General features: G+C 49.2%; 1 protein-coding gene across 5 annotated transcripts in view; it reads left to right on the forward strand.

The window, feature by feature from the left end:
• SLIT1 (slit guidance ligand 1) overlaps window positions 1-19,964 on the forward strand; it is a 227,781-nt gene that overhangs the window by 32,295 nt on the left and 175,522 nt on the right. For all 5 annotated transcript variants that reach the window (XM_007532657.3, XM_060192763.1, XM_060192742.1 and 2 more), the window contains exons 2-4: window positions 23-94; window positions 1,813-1,884; window positions 9,576-9,647. In XM_007532657.3, the coding sequence (XP_007532719.2) occupies window positions 23-94; window positions 1,813-1,884; window positions 9,576-9,647 (216 nt within the window). The remainder of the gene's footprint in view (window positions 1-22; window positions 95-1,812; window positions 1,885-9,575; window positions 9,648-19,964) is intronic.

Consider the following 19,964-nt stretch of genomic DNA (forward strand, 5'->3'; position numbering starts at 1 on the left):
CCTGTTCTCCTTTCCTTCTCAGGGAACTCAACGGCAACAATATCACTCGGATCCACAGGAATGACTTTGCGGGGCTCAAGCAGCTACGGGTGCTGTGAGTATGGGGTCTGCAGGGTGGAGGGGAATGAGTGGTCCTTTCCTGGCTGGGCCTGGGATGGGCAGAGTCACTGGCGATCCTTCTCAATGGCCACCTCCGGAGACCCTGTGGAAGCCACTGCTCACACTGCTAGAACTGGGCTCCACAGATGAGACAGCGAGACCGCGGCAAATTCTTGTTTCCATTCCGGAGGCTAAAGGTCTCAGGGAAGGTGCCTGTGTGGCTGGGCTAGGGAGGACTCTCTCCCTGGGTTGGGAGTAGCTGCCATGGCTCTCCTGACCCAGCCCCTTCTCCAGCAAGTGCACATAGAGTGCTCCCTGAAGATGTTCTTTTCTTATAACACACCTATCAGATCAGCCTGTACCCTCAGGACCCAGTAGATCTCTGGCCACCTCCCTCAAGGCCTTTGCTCCTAATCCAGCCCCATGGGCCTTCGTGGAGGCACACATGCTGTGTCTCTCACAGTCTCACTGCCTCCACAGTTCTGTGAAGCTGTATGCCAGAAGAGCTTGCTAGCAAGGCCACAGCCCCCCCCAACTAGAGAAGGAATACAGTGGAAGGGGGCAGTAGAGGGCAAGGTCCCCTTGCCTCTGCCTGGTCTGCTGATTGGGATGGGAGGGTTTAGAGAAAGCCAGTGTGCAGCCAGTGTGAATTCTGGCTCTGCTCACAAAGGATGTGTGGGGCAGGCGTAGATAGCATAATGTTTATGCAAAGAGAGTCTCATACTTGAGGCTCCAAAGTCCCAGGTTCAAACCCCTGTAGTACCATAAGCCAGAACTGAGCAGTACTCTGGTAAAAAAAAAAAAAAAAATGTGGTGTACAGATAAGAGTCACCTTCCCCCAACCCCACTAGGCAGGGAGGGAATTTAGATTCAGACCACCATAGGACCACTCACCTTTTACTCTCAAGATAGTACGGGGGTCCTGGAGTCTCTTCCAGAACTCCCTCTCTGCAGCTCTGGGGGCCTGTGAGGAGGTTGGGCCTGTGGCTGATCTTCTCTGGGGTCTTAGCTGTCAGTGGGTGGGCAGGGGTCTTTGCTGCTCTTGATTCCATCGATTTCTGAGCCCTTCCAGGATCCAGGAACCTATTCTGAGTCTGCTCCCCCACCCCCCACCCTGGACAGCTGCTAAGCCACCTGCTTGAGAGTGGTGAAGGTCTCCTATCTCAGGAGCCCCATGGCGCAGTGCTCTGCAGGGGAAAGGGCACTCTGGGCATGTCAGTGTGAGGAGATGTGGAGACATGGAGCCAGGTGGTTTTGCTAGCAGATGGAGCCAGGTGCTGAGGGGGTGTGGGCAGAAGGGGTGTTGCCTGCCAAATGCAGAGCATTTTTTCAGCCTGTGTGGGCTTTGCCCACTTGGCACTAGCTGCCCCCACTGCTCTGCCCCTTGGCCTTGCACCCTCTGGGCTAAAGGAGGGTCTGTGTGCCTGCAGCTCAGAGTGAGCCCTGCTGCCTGTGGTCCGATGGCTGGTGCTCAGGTGCCCCAGGCCAACTGCCATGTGGGGGGCTGCGTCCTGGGGTGGGATCCAGAAATGCACCCTGCTGTCTGAGAGCTGGCCATGTTGAGCGGCCAGTGCTAGGGGATTTGTAGAATTGTGTCCACTCAGGCCAGGACATGGGCCTGCCTGCCTCTCAGACCTTGGTCCTGCCTCTCCCCCTCATGCCCCTGTTTCTGTCTGACCTCCCCTTGCTGTCCCTGTCTCTGTGCCCCTCTAGGCAGCTGATGGAGAACCAGATCACAGTGGTGGAACGGGGTGCCTTCGACGACATGAAGGAGCTGGAGCGGCTGTGAGTGTCCATGGGCAGCAGGGCTGACATGGCAAGGATGGGGGTGTAAGGGGGGGGACCAGGGTGGTGGTGCAGCTGTTCAAGTGTACTTGGTGTCATCTGGAGATGGTGGCAGAAACAGGACGAAGGAGAGTCTTCACCCTACATTCTAAACGCAGCCTCTCTGTTGCCATCTGAAGATACATGATGGCAAAAGCCCACACAGTGTAGAGGATGCGAAATTTTTTCCTGAAGTCTCACTGCCCAGACTTCTCCACTGTTCATTGAGTTGTGTTTGCCAGGGTGTTTGCAGTGGTGCATCTGGTTGAATGCACACTTGTTACCATCCTCTAGGATCTGGGTTCAAGCCTCTTCAGAGGTGTGAGGGGGCTTTAAGAACTGTGAAGCAGGAGGGCCTGTGTGGTGGCGTACCAGGTTGAGTGCACATGTTACAATGCTCAAGGACCCAGGTTCAAGCCCCCAGTCCCTACCTGCAGGAGGAAAGCTTTATGAGTGGTAAAGCAGGGCTACAGGTGTCTCTCTGTCTCCCTTTCCTCTCAATTTCTGTCTCTATCCAATAAACAAACAAAGATAAAAGAAAAAAAGAACTGTGAGCAGGTCTACAGGTGTCTGTCTCTCCCCCCTCCCTCCCAATTTCTCTCTGTCCTATCAAATAAATAATTTTAAAAAGGAAGTGGTTTTGCTGGGAGTACTGCTGGGGAAGGCCTAGGGCCACCTAGAAGCTGTGTATTCTGAGTGCTAAAGGGTGGGGGTGTAAGGTGGCAGCACATTCCTGATCTACGCAGTTTGTTTCTTAAAGGTTTTTCAAGTTTGCTGGGGGAGACTTTTAAAAATATATTTTATTTATTTATTTAGCATGTACAGAGAAATTCTGGGGGAAGGAGGAGATATAGAGGGAAAGGGAGAGAGAGAGGGAGAGGGAGAGAGAGAGACAGAGAGACATCTGCAATACTGATTCACTGCTTCTGCACATGGGGATCAGGGGCTTGAACCCAGGTCCTTGCACATGGTAACATGTACACTCAACTGTGTGCACCACTGCCTGGCCCCTTGCTAGGAGGTCTTGGCCAGGCTTGCATTTCAGGTGGGTGATCATGAGCAAGAGGAAAAGGAATGTGGTATGGGTTAGGTGTGTGTGGGTGGGTGAGTGAGGGGCACTCACTTCCAGAATGGCCTCTGGGCTTGTCCCCCTGCAAGGTGACGTGGCCACAGGTGTCCTGAGTCTTGAAGTTTGGCCTTTTGAATCAGAAAGTTCATCTCAATAAAAAAAAAAAAGAATCAGGAACCAGGTGGTGGCACACCTGGTTAAGCACACACGTTATAATATGCAAGGACCCAGGTTCAAGCCCCTGGTCCCCCCCCACTTGCAGGGTGAAACTTCAGGAGTGGTGAAGTAAGGCTGCAGGTGTCTCTCTTCCTGTCTCTATTCCCTATCCTTCTCAGTTTCTCTATCTAATAATAAATAAAGAAAAATATTTTAAAAATAGAAAAAAGTCAGACATTTGGCAAAAAAAAAATCAATCAAGATATTTGTTGCATGTTGTTTAAACTCAACAGAAAATTAGACACAGCTGTTCTGGTGGATATAGAAGATATAAATTCAGGGCCAGGACACATGGTACAATGCACAAAGACCCAGGTTCAGGTCCTCATTTGTGGTGGGGAAGGTGTATGAGCAATGAAGTAATGCTGCAGTTACTTCCCTTTTTATACTCCCTCCCCCTCTTAATTCCTCTCTGTCCTATCAAATTAAAATTTAATACAAGGGGTCGGGCTGTAGTGCAGCAGGTTAAGCGCAGGTGGCGTGAAGCGCAAGGACCGGCATAGGGACCGTGGTTCGAGCCCCCGGGTTCCCACCGGCAGGGGAGTCGCTTCACAGGCGGTGAAGCAGGTCTGCAGGTGTCTGTCTTTCTCTCCCCCTCTCTGTCTTCCCCTCCTCTCTCCATTTCTCTCTGTCCTATCCAACAACGACGACATCAATAACAACAACAATAATAACTACAACAACAATAAAAAACCAAGGGCAACAAAAAGGGAAAATAAATATAAAAAATACAAAAAATTAAAATTTAATACATACATATTTTAAAAATTTCTATATTTATTTATTTATTTTCCCTTTTGTTGCCCTTGTTGTTTTTCATTGTTGTAGTTATTACCGTTGTTACTGATGTGTCGTCATTGTTAGATAGGACAGAGAGAAATGGAGAGAGGAGGGGAAGACAGAGAGGGGGAGAGAAAGATATACCCCTGCAGACCTGCCTCACCGCTTGTGAAGTGACTCTTCCCACAGGTGGGGAGCCAGGAGCTCGAACCAGGATCCTTACACTCATCCTTGCGCTTTGTGCCACATGTGCTTAACCCGCTGTGCTACCACCCAACTCCCAATAAATGCATATTTAAAAGAGGGTGTATGAACACCCATGAAAAAACTAGTCAAATTTTTATTACATCTATAGAAGTAGATACTCTTATCATGAGGGGCTGGGGCATGGGGCCACCAAGGAGTAGGGCTACTGTGGGGTACAGGGGGGTGATAAGAAGGGAAGCAGAGCCAGGTCAGATGGCCATGAGGGACTCCCAGTCTTCAGGGCCAGCACAGGGCCAGCGAGCTCCTGGCACTCAGGCCAGCACTGGCAGGGTCAGTAAAATCACATCCCCCATATTTAAGTCTTGAACACGAGCGTGAAAGTTCAATACAAGCCTTTGTACAGCTTAGAACTTGTTCTTTGAAGTAAAATCATATTTTTGAAGAACACTTAAGACTACAGGAATGTGCTCACAGCATAACATTCAGTGGAAAGGGTGAGGAGGGCCATTCTTATGAGTGGAGTTGATTTGTGGGTATCTAGTAGACAGGTGAAGGGGAAGGATTGACTCTATTTGACTCTCACTACACTGAGTGGTGGGGGAACAGATAACTTTAATTTTAGACTCCGCGCTCTCCCTTTCCTGTGAATTTCCTTACGATGAGTTTATATTTGCATTGTGGCTGCTTTGGGTTGCCTTCCTCCACGCCCAAAACCGAGATGAGCTCTTTGTCCCCTCTTGTATCTCATTTAATCCCTAAAACAACATGGTGCTCTGGCATCTTGCAGAGGAGAAATGGGGGTGCACAGAAGTCTAGGCACTTCCCTCATTAAGTGATTATTAAGTGATTTAAGTGCAGAAGAGGGAATTAGAACCTGGATCAGTTTGCCTCCAAAGCCTGAGCTCTTAATGACTATGACCTAATGCCTCACTCTCCTCTTTCATTTCAAAGAAAACAAGGTATTAAATCAAGGGAAGAGGAGAGGTTCGTCTCCTTGCCTTCCTGCAGCCTGGAAGAAAACCAAGACCGCCTTCCTTTCTTTTGCATTCCTTCTCCAGAGACCAAGTGATGCAGAGCCTGCAGCTCCAACAGATGTTTAGTCCTGTGTTTGTTTTCTTGCAAAGGCTCAGAAGAAAATGCATATTCATGACCTGGCTCTGAGGGGCTGGCTGGGACCTCGGTGGATTCCAGCTGCAGCTCTGGTGCTGCCATGCCCTGGGGCAGAGGGGGAGGGGGGGGTCTGGACATGATCCTTGGCCCCTGTCATGCCTGCCTCACCCATCCAAGGCCTGGCAGCACCCTCCTTTCTGAGTCACGGCTTGTTGCTGCAGATTCTGTGCCTTCTGTCCTTTCTGGTTCTTTCTTTCTGGGCTGGGTCACCTGCAACTTCAGGGCAGGTGGTTTTTCTAGGGCATGTGATGGTCACCTGCTATGTCCCTGGGGTCACTTGGTGCTCCTGTGGATGGCCACACACCTCCGCTGCCGTGTCAGAGACCTGCGGTGGGGAACTGGAAATGCCATGCAGGGGACTGGGCGGTGGTGCCCCCAGCTGAACACACACACACCGTCATGTGCAAGGACCCATTCAAGCCCCCAGCCCCCACCTGCAAAGGAGAAGTTTCATGAAGCAGAGTTGCAGATGTCTTCCTCTCTCACTCTCTGTCTCCTTCCCCTCCCTCTCAATTTCTCTTTATCCAATCAAATTGAATAAATGAATAAGTCAAAAAAGAAATGCCACAGATACTGTACATGTCAAGTTAAAATTTAAAAATGTGCACTTTTTAAAACACATATATTATATCATCACGAGAGAATCATAGAGGAGGGACAGAGGGCCAGAACACTGCTCAGCTCTGTCCGAAGGTGGTGCCAGAGACTGAACCTGTGGCCTCTGAGGCCTCAGCGTGCAAGCTGTTGCTCTAAGAGGCTGAGCAGTCTCTCTGGTTCTATATGTGCGTTCACTGCACCTCTTCTCCCCAGCTTCTTTTTCTCTGTCCCCTTCCTTCTTTCCTTCCTTCTTCTTGTTTTATTTTATTATTTGCCAAGACCTTTCTTTCTACACACACACACACACACACACACACACACACACACACACACACACACACACACAACCTTGTTTATTATTTTTGGTTTCAGTTTCTTTAGGGTAGAGTGATACACACACACATATATATATATTTTTTTAAATTTATTTATTTATTCCCTTTTGTTGCCCTTGTTGTTTCTTTTTATTGTTGTAGTTACTATTGTTGTCATCATTGTTGGATAGGACAGAGAGAAATGGAGAGAGGAGGGGAAGACAGAGAGGAGGAGAGAAAGATAGACCCCTGCAGACCTGCTTCACTGCCTGTGAAGTGATGCCCCTGTAGGTGGGGAGCCAGGGGTTCAAACCAGGATCCTTACACAGGTCCTTGCACTTTGCGCCACCTGCGCTTAACCCGCTGTACTCCCCAACTCCCCCCCCTTTTTTTCTTTTTAAGACCCATACACTCCATCTGGGTGGATGATGCTACCCTCTCCTGTTCATCTTTCCCTTGATGCAACAGATCTTTAATTAGCAACTTTTCCTTTTACTGACTCTTCTCAAAGCTCAGTGTTCGCCGAGACGACTCACCCTTTTCACACTCGTTGTCCGTTCATTTATGTAATAGCTAATTAAATTATATAATTATAAGCACCTCTGGCATAAACAGGCTTGGGAACAGACATAACTGGTTCTCGGGCACCGTGACAGCATGGCCGCAGGAGCAGCTATGTGTGGCTGGGCTGCTGCCCTCTGGGGACCTGTGTGGGAGTGGGTGGGGCTTTCAGTCTCTCTGTACTGGCTGAGTGGGGGTCTCTGCTTAGCACTGGAGAACAGCTAGCATAGGATCCTGGGAAAGACAGGCTCCAGCACCCCATCTCCACCTCTTGGCAGTGTCCTGGGTGAGTCACTCTCCTCTGGGCATCTCTGTTCCCTGGGTTATGAGGGAGACAGATCAATAGCATCAACAGACACTTTCTGAGCACAAGGTGGGGTGCTGGTTGGGGGAGCTTCCCCTGGGGGGCTGTTGAAGAGACACCAAGGCTCTGTGCATGGGTGGATGGATGTGAGGCCTTGTTCTGCTCGAGAGAGAGAGCCCTAGGTGACGCCCATAAAACCTTTATCCCAGTGCCTGGCACACCGCAAGAGCTGACAAGGTCGGCTGGCAGTTCTCCATAAGAACACTCCGGGCGTCGGGCGGTGGCACAATAGGTTAAGCGTGGCGCAAAGCGCAGGGACCGGCGTAAGGATCCCGGTTCGAGCCCCCGGCTCCCCACCTGCAGGGGCGTTGCTTCACGGGCGGTGAAGCAGGTCTGCAGGTGTCTATCTTTCTCTCCCCCTCTCTCTCTGTCTTCCCCTCCTCTCTCCATTTCTCTCTGTCCTATCCAACAACAAAGCAACGTCAACAATGGCAATAACAATCGCAACGAGGCTGCAACAACTAGGGCAACAAAAAGGGGGAAAAATGGCCTCCAGGAGTGGTGGATTCATGGTGCAGGCACCGAGCCCAGCAATAACCCTGGAGGGAAAAAGAAAAAAAAAAAAAAAGAACACTCTAACACTGATTATTCTTTGCCACCTGCAGGCCCCTCACCGTGCTCGGCCCCTCCTTTGGCATCCTTTTGACTTTCCTCTTTGTTTTTGATTTTTTGTTGTTGTTGTTGTTGTTGCCCTGGGTTTCACCATTCTAAGTCTGATGTTTTCAGCTACAGAGATACAGAAGGGAAGAGAATGCGATTTCACAATCCTGGAACTCCCTCCAGTGCGGTGGGGGTTGGGCTTGAGGCTGGGTGGTGCACATGACAGAGCAGGTGCACTACCCAGGTGAGCTGTCTTGCTGACCTTGACTTTCTGCTTTACTACTTTTAAATATTTATTTATTTACTACTGGATAGAGACAGAGAGAAGTTGAGAGGGGAGGGAGAGGTAGAGAGGGAGAGAGACAGAGACACCTGCAGCCCTGCTTCACCACTCATGGAGCTTTCCCCCTGCAGGTGGGGACCAGGGGCTAGCACCTGCATCCTTGCACACTGTAATGTGAGTGCTTAACCAGGTGTGTCACTACCTGACCCCCTTCATTTTCTACTTTAAACCAACTGTTGAACAATTTTTTTCCCGTAAGAGTTCCCCCCAGCCCCGGGGCCAGGTGGTGGTGCACCTGGTGGAGTGTACACATTACTATACTCAAGGACCCAGGATTAAGACCCTGCTCCCCACCTGCAGAGGGAAGTTTCATGGCAGTGTGCAGGTGTCTGTCTTTCTTTTTCTCTATTACCCTCTCCCCTCTCAATTTCTTTGTTCCATCAAATAAAAGAAAAAGAAAAAAAAAAAAACGAGTGCTGGGAACTGTGGGTTTGATATACAGGTATCAAACTCCAGTCATAACCTTAGCTGCAAAAAAAATAAAAAGTTGTTTTTTCAAACATTGAAACTGGGAGTCGGGCTGTAGCACAGCGGGTTAAGCGCAGGTGGCGCAAAGCACAAGGACCGGCATAAGGATCCCGGTTTGAGCCCCGGCTCCCCACCTGCAGGGGAGTCGCTTCACAGGCGGTGAAGCAGGTCTGCAGGTGTCTATCTTTCTCTCCTCCTCTCTGTCTTCCCCTCCTCTCTCCATTTCTCTTTGTCCTATCCAACAATGACAACAACAATAATAACTACAACAATAAAAAAACAACAAGGGCAACAAAGGGAATAAATAAATAAAATAAATATTAAAAAAAACCCAAAAATTGAAACTGCAAAAAGAAGAGTGTGTGTGTGTGTGGGGGGGGGATACAAAACCAAACAAGGCAGTGCAAATATAGGGACAGTTTGCAGGAGGAGTTATGGAACTTGGAGCCATCTGATGACCTTCTGTAACCTCTAAGAGTGTCCTTGTCTGTCCCCCCAAGGCAGTGATATCTTTCCCTACAAACCTGTTCTCTAGAGTAAACTTCTTTCAGTTCCAATTGTCTGTATCATGTGGGAAAAGAGTACCTTGACACAGCAGACAGAGAGTGACCTCTTAGGAGGTAGCCAAACAGAATTATGTTTCTTTCTTTCTTTCTTTCTTTTTTTTTTTTTTTTCCCAAACAGCTCTTTTGCCCCATTGGCTGATTATCTTCTAGGACTATTACAGGAGATCCTAGCATAGAGCTCAAACTCTGCTGTAGACTTGACAGCAGGGTCTGTGTTTTATACCAGTGTTTCTTTAGCCATGACCTATGACCTGGTGGTTTCCCTGGGGTTCCACAGTGACCGTATTACGATTTGACCCCTGGGCCTTCTCTCTGATTCCAGTGTTTTCTGGGAAGTTCTTTGGGGTTCCCAGACGTGTAGGCAATTTCTAACTCTTCCTCTCTCTCTTTTTTCTAGACGGCTGAACCGGAACCTGCTGCACATGTTACCAGAACTACTGTTCCAGAATAACCAGGCTCTGTCGAGGCTGTGAGTGATGCCCAGTGTTCGGGAAGCTCTGTCTGTGTCTTCTGCCTCCCTCTGTAGGAGGGGAGGGGAGGGGGTTGCTTTGCTGGTGTGACCTGGGCTTTCCTGCTCAGGGCACCAAAGGCAGGTGCTGCTCAGGTCATTTCTTGAAGGCCAGAACTCACAGTCCATCCAGCTTCATATGCTGCATCCAGCACTGTGGGTGCAAGGTTGCTGGGGTGGGGGGTTGGGAGGTGGGTAGGCGTGAGTGCAAGTTGTGAGGCCAGACTGCAGGGGACCATGCTGACACATCTCTCACTGCCTCAGTAACCTGCCGAGGATCGAAATGTATTCATTCAACTAAGCCCTTTGTCAATCGATTTCTATTTTCAGCTCAGAGTCATGAGGTCTGTAAGCTGATTAACCATGGCATAGAATCATGCTTTTTCTTTGCTGCAAATGTGCTGCTTTCACTTTTAAAGGGTGATGGTAATTCTGCTGCTCTAAGACTTGCCAAATGTGTCTGTAGTCGATCTACCATATGTTTCACTTTTGTGGGTTCTTGGGTTGAACAGGACTTTAGAGCTTATCTAAGGAACTTCATCTGCAGTGCCTGAACATAGAGGGTCCTGTGTTTGATCTGCATTTTCTTAAATGCCAAGGACAAAATCCTTCCCAGCTGATGTACCCACCTCTTTAGCCTGGGGCCCCTGTATGGGCCAACAGCTGACCTGGCCCTAACTAGACCCTCTTTCATTTCTTCTACCTCTTCCTTTTTTATTTTATTTTAATTTTATTTTATTTTTGCAGATGACTCTCGCATGGGTCATGTCAGCTCTGTCTTTCTGCACAGTTTCACCTTAAGCCTCTTTTCCTCTTGGTGGTCTCCTGTCTTGGTCTTTTCCTTTTCCTTTCTCTTTAACCCCTGTGTCTCAATGTCTGGCTCAAGCCCCCTCCCCCAGCCACGCTGATACCCTGGCCTCCCCGACCCGGGGCCAAGAGCAGCTGGGCAGTGGACAGTGGGCTTTAAGCTGTGGGTACCCACTGCCACCCCCTCGATTATTTTATTTAAAGAATGTCTAAAATTTCATTCCTGTTGTGATACCATTGAAGTCAATGAAGGTAGACTTGTCAATTCGGTGGTCAGATAAGATGGGAAGATCCTTAGAATCAGTGAATGTCACAGTGATTTGATTGATGCACACATGGGAGAGAGTCCCTCATGTAGCACCTACATGGACAGTTTGGAGGGCCTTTGGGGGAGACTTCTCAGGCACAAGAGCCCGAACCCCCCCAACCTACTCACCTTTCCTCACCAGACAGTGAGTCCCTGCCTGCTGGCAGAGGCGCTTCTGACCAGTGAGCACAGCAGTGCGGGAGCGAAGAGAATGATTCCCATTAAGTCTTCTCCTCCTGACATTTCTTCATTTTTTCCTCTTTTTTTTTTAAAAAAATTTTATTTAAGAAAGGAGACATTGACAAAACTGTAGGATAGGAGGGCTATATAGCTCCACACAATTCCCACCACCCAATCTCCATATCCCATCCCCTCCCCTGATAGCTTTCCCATTCTCTATCCCTCTGGGCGCATGGACCCAGGGTCATTGAGGGTTGCAGAAGGTGGAAGGTCTGGCTTCTGTAATTGCTTCCCTGCTGAACATGGGCGTTGACTGGTCATTCAATACTCCCAGCCTGCCTTTCTTTTTCCCTAGAAGGGTGTGTCTCTGGGGAAGCGGAGCTCCAGGACACATTGGTGGGGTCGTCAGTCCAGGGAAGTCTGGTCAGCATCATGCTGGCATCCGGAACCTGGTGGCTGAAAAGAAAGTTAACATACAAAGCCAAACAAAGTGTTGAACAATCATGGACCTAAAGGCTGGAATAGTGCGGATGAAGTGTTGGGGGGTACTCACTGCAGACTCTTGTGTACTTCTGCTTTCAGGTGTATATTTTGCCCTGGTTTATGGACATGTGTGAAAATATGCTCTATCTCAGGGGATCTGGTCTATATCTAGGTTTGGGGACTTTATTGGGGAGTGGACCACCTGGAATGGAATTAGAGAATACTATGAAAGGAAAGGTCCCACCCGAGTGATGAAGCTGAAGGGTTGTCATTCCACACCTGAAGTCTCTGGACACAGTCTGAGCTGAAGCATGCTGGGGTGGCACTCGTTGCGCTGACATTTCTTTAGCTCACCTGCGAGCTCACGTGTTCGGCCAGCCACTGTGGAGGGGGGATCCCGCTCAGCAGCCCCTGTGTGTGTCAGCCTTGAGTTCACAGGAGAGACTGGGTGCAGGCACATAGTGGGGGAGTTGAGCAGGCAGACCGCTTTATTGATCTGCCTGTTTGTCCCTGTTGTCTGGGCTCACTGAGGTTTTCACTGGCAGTGGCTCAGGTAAGGATACAGAAACAAGTGGCTAGACGTTCATTTGCTGAGCTGCTTTCCAGTCACATCATATTGGCCTGAGCTTCTGCTATTGCAAAACATGGCTGCTAACACTCCCATCAGTCAATCAGAATGAGGTTCACTCAGGCTGTCTCCTTCCCAGAAGCAGAAACCCTCAAGGGCTGGTGATGGTAAGGGTGGGGTGGAGTATCACTGGGCACAGCCAGCAATTCACAGACTCCTGGGACAAAGACAAGGCCCAGCTGGGGCCAAGACTGAGCTGTGAAGGGCAGTTCTCATTTTTGCTGTATACCCACCCAACTTTCCTGTCTCTCCTTGCAAGCCAGAGTCCTGGGCTTATTGGTGTGTCTCATTCCACTGTGACATTTGTTCACAGTTTTGCTGATTCCTCTCCTACTTCCTATGAGCTCAGATCCCCCACAGTGTCCCAGGTCCTCCTCATTCAAGTTGCTGGGGCTTAAAGGACTGGCTCAGCTAAGCTCAGGAGGTCACCCCTGGCCCAGAGCACTGTGGTCTGGGTTTAACTAGCTTAGTCAGTCTTACCACATAGCCCACCTTTCCTGCAGATGGGGGAGGCAGCGTGTCTCTTACCTGTTCTCCTTCCCTCTCCTTTGAGAGCTCTGATACTAATTCTTTTCATCTGGGGTGAACTGTGGACTTGGCTGCCAGGCCAACAAGGGAAATCGTCATGAGGTGGAACTTGAGGGAGGCCACATGTGCAGGCTGAGGTGGAAAATGTGCAGGATGTCCACATCCCAGGTCGCTTTGTCTGTGTAGCTTCTGGGAGCTCAAGTCCTGTCACTGGCTGTGATTTCTCACAGGCTTTTAGTCTATTTTTTTTTGCCTCTAGGTTTATCACTGGGGCTTGGTATCACTGCTCCTGGAAATTGTTTTTTCCATTTTATTGGCTAGGACAGAGAGAAATGGGGGGTGAGGGGAGGGAGATAGAGGGGGGAAAGATAAACACCTGCAGACTTGCTTCACCACTTGTGAAGCACCCCCCCCCCCAGGGTGGGGACCTGGGGCTCAGGCCCAGATCCTTGTGTGGGTCCTTGTGCTTAATACTATGCGCACTTAACCATGTGTGCTACTGCCTGCCCCGCATTGTTTGTCTGTCTCAGTCTGTATCAGGGACCTGTGGCTGGTGACTGCCTTGGATTACAGAACTGTTTGAGGGAAAGATTGGAATTACATACCAGGCTTTTGAGCATCTGTAGTCAGAAAATGGGCTTGCACCTTGGCTTACAAACCTCCTCTTTGGGAACATGGCCTGAAGAAATAATGAAACATAGGCATGGATATGTTCATGGCAGTGTTAGTAGGATGTGGAAAGAATATAGAAATCATCAAAGTGTCCAACATTGGGGGAATGGTTAAATAAACTCTGCTGTCTTGATTTGATGGAATATTTAGATTGTCATCAAAGTGACCTTTATGAGAGAGGCAAGTAACAGATGGAAGCTTGTGATATCAAAAGCCGGGAGGCGAACTTGTCTTGGAAGTATGGGCACTAAATAAATCAGTTTCGCTGGCACTCAGGAAGATGCTGACAAAGTGCCAGCAGGGTTTGTCTCTGGATGAGTCTTTCCCGTCCCCCAGTGTTCTCAAGGAAGCACCCATTACTGTCATGGAAGTAAGATGCCCCCTGTACCCCCCCCCCATCTGTATCAGCTATGAAAGCCCCTGGTGTTAGAGTGGATGTGGGGAATATGGTGGCAAGGTTTTTCCTTTCCTTTTTTTTTTCTTCAAGATTTTATTTATTGATTATTGAGAAATGATAGGAGAAAGAACCAGATGTCACTCTGGTACATGTTTTACTGGGGATTGAACTTAAGACCTCATACTTGAGAGTCCAATGCCCCATCCATTGCACAACCTCCCGGACCACAGCAGGGCTCTTCCTTTAGCCCTGCTTATTTTCTATCTTGTGGCATCAACCTCTCAGGGGATATGATGGGAATGAAAGAGAGGAGTTCCTATGGGACTGGGCAGTGGTGCACGTGGTTGAGCACACATATTACGATGCAAGAATATCCGGGTACAAGTCCCTGGTCCCCACCTGCAGGGGGGCAAGCTTCATGAGCAGCGAAGCAGTGCTGCAGTTCTCTCTCTTGCCTCCAGGGTTATCACTGGAGCTTGGTGCCAGTACTATAAATCCACTGCTTCCGGAGGCCATTTTTCCCATTTTTATTGGATATGACAGAGAGAAATCGAGAGAGAGGGGAAGACAGGAGAGGGAGAAAGGTAGACACCTGAAGACCTGCTTCACCGCTGTGAAGCGACCCCCTGCAGGTGGGGAGCTGGGGGGTTGAACTGGGATCCTTGTGCTTTACACTATGTGCGTTTAACCGGGTGTGCTACTGCCCAGCCCCCCTATCTTTTCTCTCCCTCTATTTTCTATCCTTCTATTTTTCTATCCTTCTATCCTCTATTTTCTATCCTTCTCTCCCTCTATTTTCTCCTCCCCTCTCAATTTCTCTCTGTTCTATCAAATTAAACAAAAAAAGGTAAATCCCCTCACCACTCCAAAGTCTGAAATAAGACATTGGTCAACCTGATAGCAGTGAAATTATTTGTGTATGAGTCCCTGGCTCAGAAAGAAAGAAAGGAAGGAAGGTAGGAGGGAAGGAAGGAAGATGTGAAAGAAACCTCTCCCCTTACTCTGTTGGTGGAACACACCAAATAGCTGAGTGTTACATTACCAGTTTTGAATCTTATGTATGTTTAAACTCTTGAAAACATAATGTGTCTCAGTTTATATTGTAGAAAGATTATATATATCCTATAATAATATTATATTTATATCAAACAATGGAGAGAGAGAGAAGGAAAGAGAGAGAGAGAAACATTAGAAAAGAGGGAAACAGAGAGGGGACTTCCATGCCTGCATGCCAGGTACAAACTTCCAGCACACAGTAGGTGCTCAGGAGATGTCAGGTGGATCCACATGGGCAATGCTTCAGAAGCAGCACCCCAGCCTCAGCTGACCCCACCCTTGAGCATCTGTCTCCCGCCAGTGGGATAAACATCTACCTGTGAGGCCCTGGGTGAGGCTGGGGGGGTCCTCACAGCATACCCCTCCCAGAGAGGATCATCCACGAGACAGCACTCACTCACTCTGGATCTAAAGCAAGAGGGAATGTGAGCCCCTTGCTGCCACGGTCCTCCAGGGTTGTGGTGAAAGGTACCAGGAACCTGTCGCTATCATCACAGCTACAACAGAGGAGGGTTAGTCTGTGCCAGACTGAAGCCGGACAGCACGCAGATGGTATCTGACTCTACCATCAGCACCTTTTACGAGGTCAGCGTTTTCCTTCTTCTGAGATAAAGAAGTGCAAGCTCAGAGGATTTGTGAGCTGCCCAAGGGGCTGAGTTGATTTGAGCCTTTAGAACTCATTCTCTTGTTATCTATCCACCTCCTGCACCCTGCTACCTCCGCGTCTGCCTCCTCCCTGCCCCCATCCATCTGCCCACTGACCATTCAGTTTCCCATTCACCTGCTCTTCCAGTTACCCATCTACCCACCCAGCCTGCAGTCCCACCTATTTCCACACTCCTTACCCATACTTCCACCTTGTTTTCTTCCACTCATTCCCTGTTTAATATCTCCCACCTGCCCACCTTCTACCTATCTACCCGCTTCTACCTATCTACCCACTGGCCCCCCCATCACCCACCCATTCTCCCTCCATGAACTCACTTCCCAACCTATCAATCTATCCACATACCCAGCTACTCTAGTCCTTTCCTGTCTCTCCTGTCTCTTCCCATTCCTTTCCTTCTTCCCTGACTTTCTCTTCCCTTCCTTTCTCTTCTCTCCAGTTCCTTCCCTCCCTCCTGACTCCCTAGCCATCACCACCCACCCATTCACCAAAAGTCACTGAGTCACAGCCAGACCCTGTTTGTGGGGGGGAGGGGATGTATGTGCTGAGAACACATGAGGAAGCCCCTGTGTAGGAGAGACAGAGCCCCTGTGTGGGGGAACTGTTGCCAGCAGGTGAGGGTCTGTCAGTGGTGCTGTCTGTGAACAGTCTCCATTGGACCAACTGGCAGGGACAGATAGCCTGGTGGTTGGTTCTGTGTCTCCTGTGGGGACAGACTGATGGCAGCTTGGCTGCCTCTGGGGTCAGCTCCATTGTCCAGAGGACATGGCCATGTCATGTCTTAAATGCACACAGAGGCTAGATGTGTTTGAACCTGATTGCTTCTTTTCCACCAGCAAACCCCATCTTCCCTGGCAGGTGAGGAGCAGTGGTAGTCCCCCCTGCCCCCAGGCAGCCCCCCCCCCCACGACCTGTCTGTCTCTGAGTCTCTGGCCTTCTAGATCCAGGAAGGGGTATATTCCACTGCCTTGTGCCCCCTCCTCTAATTGATTACATTTCCCTCCACAACCAGAAACCACTTCTGGAAAACCAGCTCCTTTGGGCTTCCCCTTCTCCCTCTCACTCTCCTGCTTCTCCTTCTTCTTCTGCCTCTAGTTGCTGGGGCTCAGTGCTGGCACTATAAGTCCACCACTCCTGGTGGCCATTCCCCGCCCTCCCCATTTTATTGGATAGGACAGAGAGAAATTGAGAAGGGAGGGGGAGATAGAGAGGGAGAGAAAGCTAGCTTCACCTCTCGTGAGGTGGACCCCCTGCAGGTGGGGAGTGGGGGCTCAAACCTGAGTCCTTGCACTTGGTGATATGGACATTTAACTAGATGCCCAGTCCTCTGGGCAGCTTCTTCTTTTTCTTCCTCCTCTTCTTCTTCTTTAAATTTTTTTATTGGGGGATTAATGGTTTACAGTTGACAGTAAAATACAATAGTTTGTACATGTGTAACATTTCTCAGTTTTCTGCATAACAATTCAATCCCCACTAGGTCCTCTTCTGACTGGGCTTCTTTTTTTAATTGATAGAGACAGAGAGAAATTGAGAAGGAAGGTGAGACAGAGAAGAAGAGAGACAGAGAGACACCTGCAGCCCTGCTTCGCCACATGTGAAGCTTTTCCCTGCAGGTGGGGCCTAGGGGTTTGAACCTGAGCCCTTGTGCACTGTAATGTGTGCATTCTACTGCTTGTACCACCTCCCTGTCCCTGGATTTCTTTTTATCCTTGAAAGCAATATGTGTCCCTGACAAGATCAACCTTCTGTGTCTCTGCTGGACGCGCAAGGGGTGGGAGTGGGTGATTAAGGGCAGCTCAGGGCACTTATTTCCCCTTATTTATGTCCCTGCCACCAGGCCCAGGGCAAGTCATTAACAAGCCTTGGTGGCGGGAGAGGCGGCTGCGAGGTTCCACAGGCGCCCTGTTGAAAAATGTCTGACCCCTCTCCCTGCTCGGGCTGGCTTTGATTAAACTGTCAGCACGGTCAGAAGAACAAAGCTGCCCTCCCCAGCGCCCCCAGTCCCCACCAGAGTCAGGAGCAGGGCATCTTCAGCTGAAATGAAGGGCTGTTAAAAATGGATCTGTCTGGCCTCCAGGGGAAATTACCCGGAGCAGGAAGGTGACCTCCCCTTGGCTCCATAGCCCTTCCAGTCAGTGGTTCCTTGAAATGGAACCAGCCAAGACCCTGCTGCATGAAAAATGGAGGTTCCTTGGGCACCTCTCTTCCAGCCCCCAGGGCCTCTTTCTGGCAGAACTGCTAGGTTTCCTGTTTCCTGGAGAGGAATTGCGGGAGCTTAAACCCCCAGTGATGCTGAGGGGGAGAGAAGTTCCCTTGAAGGGGTGAAATGGTTCGGGGAAATGCTCATCAGACAGCCTTCTCTGTGAAGAGACTTTCATCCCCTTCAATAACTTCACACACACTGTAAAGCTGGGAGCGGGGGTTTCAAGCAAAAGGATTTGATAGTGGAACACTTTTCCTTTTTTTTCTAGCAGGAGTGGGGCTTTGAGAGATTCCACTGCTCATGGCACAATCTTTTTCTTCTTCTTACCCTCTTCCTCTTCCTCCTTTCTTCTCTCCTATCTTTTTTTCTTTCTTCTTTTCCTTTCCTTTTTTCCAGATAGAGGATGAGAGGTAGAGAGGGAGAGGATAAGGAGAGAGAGAGGGAGAGAGAGAGAGAGGAAAAGGAGAGAGAGAGAGAGGGAGAAGGGATTCTGCAGCACTGCTCCTGATGCTTCCTGTTTGTGGGGTACTCCCCCATGTGATGGCTGGGAGGTTCAAATCCAGATTCTTAAGAATGGTGAAGTGTGTACTTCACTGAGTGAGCTATCACCCAGCTCTGGTAGTGAAATTCTTAAAAATTCTTCTTCATTTTCTCTTCTCTCTCTCTTTCTTTTTTTAAAGCACACCTAGCTCTTCCCTGGGTATAGTGTCTAGTGTCAGGTAGCATGGTGAGGTCACAGAAAATAAGAATATGAGCTGAGACTTGAACCTAGGCCTCTGATCTCAAGCCCTTTTACCTCTTTAAACTGTCAAGTCAGTGTGAGGGTGAACTGTTTAGGGGGGCGTTATTTTATTTTACTGTATTTATTTTTTATAGAGACAGAGAAATTGGAGTGGGGGAAGAGACAAGGGGGGACCCTCAGCAGGTGAAGATTGGGGGCTTGACCTCAGGTTCTTGTGCAGTGCTTTTAGGGTTAGACTTATTTATTAATGAACTTAAGAAGACTTATTTATTAATTAACTTATTAAGACTTATTTATTAATGAACAAGAGTGAGACAGAGAAAGAGAATGAGAGACAGTGCCTGGGACTGAGGACCCTCATACCCACAAATCTGGTGCTCTCCCCACTTTCCTGGGCCTCTCTAAGGGAGTTTGTCAAATGCAAATTTCCAGGACATCAGCACCAGAGATCCAAGTCAGGAGGTGTGGAAGGGCCCGGGAATCTGCACTGCAACTGGGCCCCTGTCTCTTTGACTCACACTTGGGAAACCTTGCTCCCTAGCACACTTGATGAAATTTAGTGGGGAGCCTTCTCCCAGTCCAGCCCTTGCCAGCCTCTGCTCAGATGGCTCCCGGCGTGAGAGTTGTGCTCACAGAGACCCTCTGCAGAGCAGAGCACAGCAGAGCAAAATCACCCACAGTCATGCACAGAGAACAATTTGGGGATTATGAGTTGGCAATTATGGAGAACTCTAGCTTCTCCAAGTGCTTTCTGATTGTTAAATCTGTGCCTGCTGTCAAGGCTCAAGTGGACGAGGCCAGCATCCCACTGGGCAGTCTGGGCACCTCCATGGCAGAGGGCTGCCAGGGCAGGCAGGCGAGCCCAGCAGGGGCTAATGCCTTAATCACAGCCCCTGGCAGCCTCCGAAACACCCTGCCAAGGGAATCCAAGCTTGGAGGGAACATGAGTGTGGAGTGCAGGGGTCACCCCTGGGGAGAAGGTCCAGCCAATGCAGAGCAATGTGACAGCGGCTCACAGTAAGGAGAGACCCCTGTCCTCTTCTGCTGCCCAGCAGCATGTGCGGGGAGCAAACCCAACTCACATACATCAAATCAAGAGCATTCATTCTGAGCAGCAAGACAGCACGCAGGAGAGGCTTTTGGATAAATGTCAGGGGAATGAGGATTTAAAAATATATATGTATATTTAAAATTTATATAAATAATTGTCTTATGATATTTCAAATTGGGAGATATAATTAAAGAGAAACAAGAGGTCTCTTTCTCCTTTTTTTTTTTTTTTTTTTTTTTTAGAGCAAGGCTCAGCTCTGCTTTATGGTGGTGTGGTAGAATGAATCTGGTGTCTTGGAGCCTCAGGCATCAGAGTCTCTTTGTATAACCATTATGCTATCTACCTTGCCCTCATTCCCTCCCCCCCTTTTCAGTCAAGGAATTCATTTAAAATGCTTGAACTGGGGAGGCTGGGCAGTGGCATATCCGGTTAAGTACACATGTTATCGTGTACAAGGACCTGAGTTCAATCCCTATCTGTACGGGGGGGGGGGGGGGCGGAATACTTCATGAGCAGTAAAGCAGTGTTGCAGGTATCTGTAGCTCTCTCTATCTGCC

This window comes from Erinaceus europaeus, chromosome 1, assembly GCF_950295315.1.
Source record: "Erinaceus europaeus chromosome 1, mEriEur2.1, whole genome shotgun sequence".
Classification (NCBI taxonomy): domain Eukaryota; kingdom Metazoa; phylum Chordata; class Mammalia; order Eulipotyphla; family Erinaceidae; genus Erinaceus; species Erinaceus europaeus.